The 3,562-nt window shown below is 36.2% G+C and overlaps 1 protein-coding gene across 1 annotated transcript; it reads left to right on the plus strand.

Moving 5' to 3' along the window:
• Positions 1–1,681: 1,681 nt before the first annotated feature.
• LOC110732199 (uncharacterized mitochondrial protein AtMg00810-like) lies at positions 1,682–3,098 on the plus strand. The gene is made up of 3 exons (XM_021912143.1): positions 1,682–1,770; positions 1,814–1,931; positions 2,181–3,098. Exons 1-3 carry the CDS (start codon positions 1,682–1,684, stop codon positions 3,096–3,098), a joined length of 1,125 nt encoding a protein of 374 aa, XP_021767835.1.
• Positions 3,099–3,562: the final 464 nt, after the last annotated feature.

Raw genomic sequence — 3,562 nt, forward strand, 5'->3', positions numbered from 1 at the left:
TTATCAGTTGGAAGATTGCTTGATAAAAACAAGTTACTTGCAGTTTTTGAGTCAGATTCCTGTTATTTTCAGGACCTTGCAACTAAACAAGTGGTAGCTGGTGGTACAAGGTACTCAGGCTTATACAGTTTTTCTTTTTCATTTCCTTACACTGGCAGTTCAGATTTGTGTTCTGTTTCAGTGAATAATATAATAACTTCTTCTGTAAAACCTAGTCCTGAGATTATTCATGCTAGGTTAGGACATGCTTCTTTTAATACTTTGAAACATATAATAGTTCCATCTATTGGTAATAATACTTGTGATTTTAGCTGTGAAGCTTGTGTGTTGGGGGAACATCATAAGTTTCCTTATTCTCAGTCTTCTTCTCATGCTAGTGATGCTTTTGATTTGGTTCACTTTGATTTATGGGGGCAGTATTCTAGGCCTTCTATGTCTGGTGCTACTTATTTCTTGACTATCCTAGATGACCATACTAGGACTACTTGGACATACCTTTTACAGTCAAAGACACAAGTTTATCCAACTATTGCTGCTTTTCTTGAATATGTTCATACTCAGTTTCAAAGAACAGTGAAGGTAGTTAGGAGTGATAATGGGACTGAGATAATACAAGACCAATGCAGAACTTTGTTTGGTATGAAAGGTATAGTGCATCAGAAGAGCATTCCTGGTAATCCACAGCAAAATGGTAGGGTTGAAAGGAAGCACAAACATTTGCTAGAAACTGCAACATTGAGATTTCATGCTGGATTGCCTTATAAGTTCTGGGGGGATTGTTTGTTGGCTGCTACTTACCTTATTAATCTTCTTCCAAGTTCTGTTTTGAATTGGAAAACTCCATATGAAATGTTATTACAGAAACAGCCAGATTATGAGTTCTTAAGGGTAATAGGATTTTTGTGTTATCCATCTCAGAAACTATCTGATAAATTTGCTGCAAGGTCTAAGAGATGTGTTTTTCTTGGATATCCCTATGGTCAGAAAGGTTATAAGCTATATGATATTGATACTCATAAGGTTGTGTTGAGTAGGGATGTCTACTTTGTGGAATCAGAATTTCCATTTAAAGGAAAATCTGAGTTTCCTATTTTGCAAAATAATTCTTTACCTCTGGTAAACCCAGCACTGGATTTATCTTCAGATCACATTCCTCTTTCTTCTTCTTCTATTCCCACTTCTTCTCACATCCATTCTTCTCCTTCTTCTTCTTTTTCTGATTATTTTCAGAATCCTACTCCTATTTCTTCTTCTTCCTCTCCTATACATCCTAATTCTGGTTCTGTTCCTGAGAATTCAGATGATGTACAACCTCAGCAACTTGTGAGATTTTCTACTAGACCTTCCACTGTTCCCACAAAATTCAAAGATTTTATTCTTACTCTTCCTAAACACAAAACCATTGATCAAAATTCTTCAGATTCTTCTCTTTTTTTCAATATATATTCTGAACCTTCCCTTGCTCATTTATCTTCTAGTTCTTTACACAGCCTTGCTAATGTTCTTACTGCTTTTGAGCCTTCCTGTTATAATCAAGCTAAGGAACACCCTAAGTGGGTGGAATCCATGGAGAAAGAATTAAAGGCCTTGGAAGACAATGAAACTTGGGTTCTCACCACTTAACCTCCTGGTAAAAAAGCTATAGGCTGCAAGTGGGTTTATAAAACTAAATTTAAGCCCAATGGTGAGGTTGAAAGGTGCAAAGGAAGAGTTGTTGCAAGGGGTGACAGACAGATTTCAGGAAAGGATTATAAGCACACTTTTAGTCCTGTTGCAAAGTTAACTACTGTTAGGGTTGTTATGGAAATTGCAGCTGTAAACAGTGGGATATTCAACAGCTTGACATAAACAATGCTTTTTTGCATGGTTTTCTTGATGAAGAAGTCTACATGAATCCTCCTCCTGGTTATAAAAAGGCTCAACCTGGGCAGGTTTGCAAGCTCAATAGATCTATATATTGTTTGAAGCAGGCTTCTAGATGTTGGAACAAAGAGTTAACCAAATTTCTTGTTAACTGGGGTTTTGTCCAGTCCAAATAAGACTACTCTATGTTTGTTCTGAAAGAGAATGGTTCTTTTTTAATTGTTGTTGCCTATGTTGATGATTTGTTGCTCACTAGAAATGACAATTCCTTGATTAATGATCTGAAAGTTGCTTTACACACTGCTTTCACTATCAAGGACTTGGGTTCTTTGAAGTATTTCTTGGGAATTGAGGTTTCTAGATCTGGTTCTGGTATTTTTCTCAATCAGAGGAAGTACATTTTGGATTTGTTAAGGGATCAGAACATGGAAAACTGTAATGCTGCTCCTTTTCCTATGTCAAAGGGTCTGAGGTTGAACATGGATAATGGTGATCTGTTGGGTGATCCTGAAGTTTACAGAAGACTGATTGGGAAGCTTTTGTATCTTAATATGAGCAGGCCTGGTATTTCATATGTGGTTCAGCAAATAAGTCAGTTTTTGGGTGCTCCTAGGAAACCTCATTTTGATGCAGCCTTACATGTTCTGAGGTATCTCAAAGGAAGTCTGAATTTTGGCTTATTTTATCCAACCAATTCAGATTTTGTTCTGACAGGTTATAATGATGCTGACTGGGGTACTTGTTCAGATTCAGGAAGATCACTCACTGGTTATTGTGTATTTCTTGGAAATTCTTTAATTTCCTGGAAAACTAAGAAACAGAAAGTTGTTTCTAAGAGCTCAACAGAAGCAGAATATAGAAGCATGAGTCATACTGCTGATGAATTGATTTGGTTGGAAAGATTGCTTGCTGAATTGGATATCACTATTCCTACTCCTCTCACTTTGTATTGTGACAATGTTTCAGCTATTCATATTGCTGAGAATCCATGTTTTCATGAGAAAACTAAACACATGAGAGGTAAAAGTCAGAAGATTGATGTGCATTATATTAGGGAGCAGGTACAATATGGTTTTATTCAGCTAAAGCATGTTAGATCTGTTCTTCAGTTGGCAGATATTATGACAAAGCCTTTAGGCTCAGATCAGCACAGGTTCTTGAGTTCGAAGATTGGGTTGGTGAACAATGCTCCTATTCAAGAATGGCCTGGTATTTCACAACTGGCTCATTCTTGAGGGGGGGGGGGTGTTAGAATAGCTTGCTGTAAATATCCTGTAGATATTTTAGTTAGTTACAATTCTGTTATTGGCATAACAGAATGTATTTTAGTCACACATTTTGTATGTGTGATATATTTGCTATTTATAGTTTCATGAGCTGTAATATTGTTGTAAGATCATTTTTCCTCATTAATGAATTCAACCTAACTTTCTCTTTCTAAAGTTTCCTCTCAAATTCTCTCTCTCTTCTAGCTTAATCCCAGATTTTCTAGGTTTCATCTGCAAATACTTGCAGTTTGTTCAGTTGTTCTAAAAAAAGAGAGGAGCTTGGGATTTTGATAAAAAGGACCAATTTAACAGGATGTAGTTGAATTTTCATGCTTGTTAAGCTAGTAGACAAAAAATTCCTCAAAGCAAATTAGCTTAGCTTGAGTGTCACATCTATATATTAAACTTTAATCAAAGGATTGTTCTATTAC

The sequence above is a fragment of the Chenopodium quinoa genome, unplaced genomic scaffold (assembly GCF_001683475.1).
Source record: "Chenopodium quinoa cultivar QQ74 unplaced genomic scaffold, ASM168347v1, whole genome shotgun sequence".
Taxonomy (NCBI): Eukaryota; Viridiplantae; Streptophyta; class Magnoliopsida; order Caryophyllales; family Amaranthaceae; genus Chenopodium; species Chenopodium quinoa.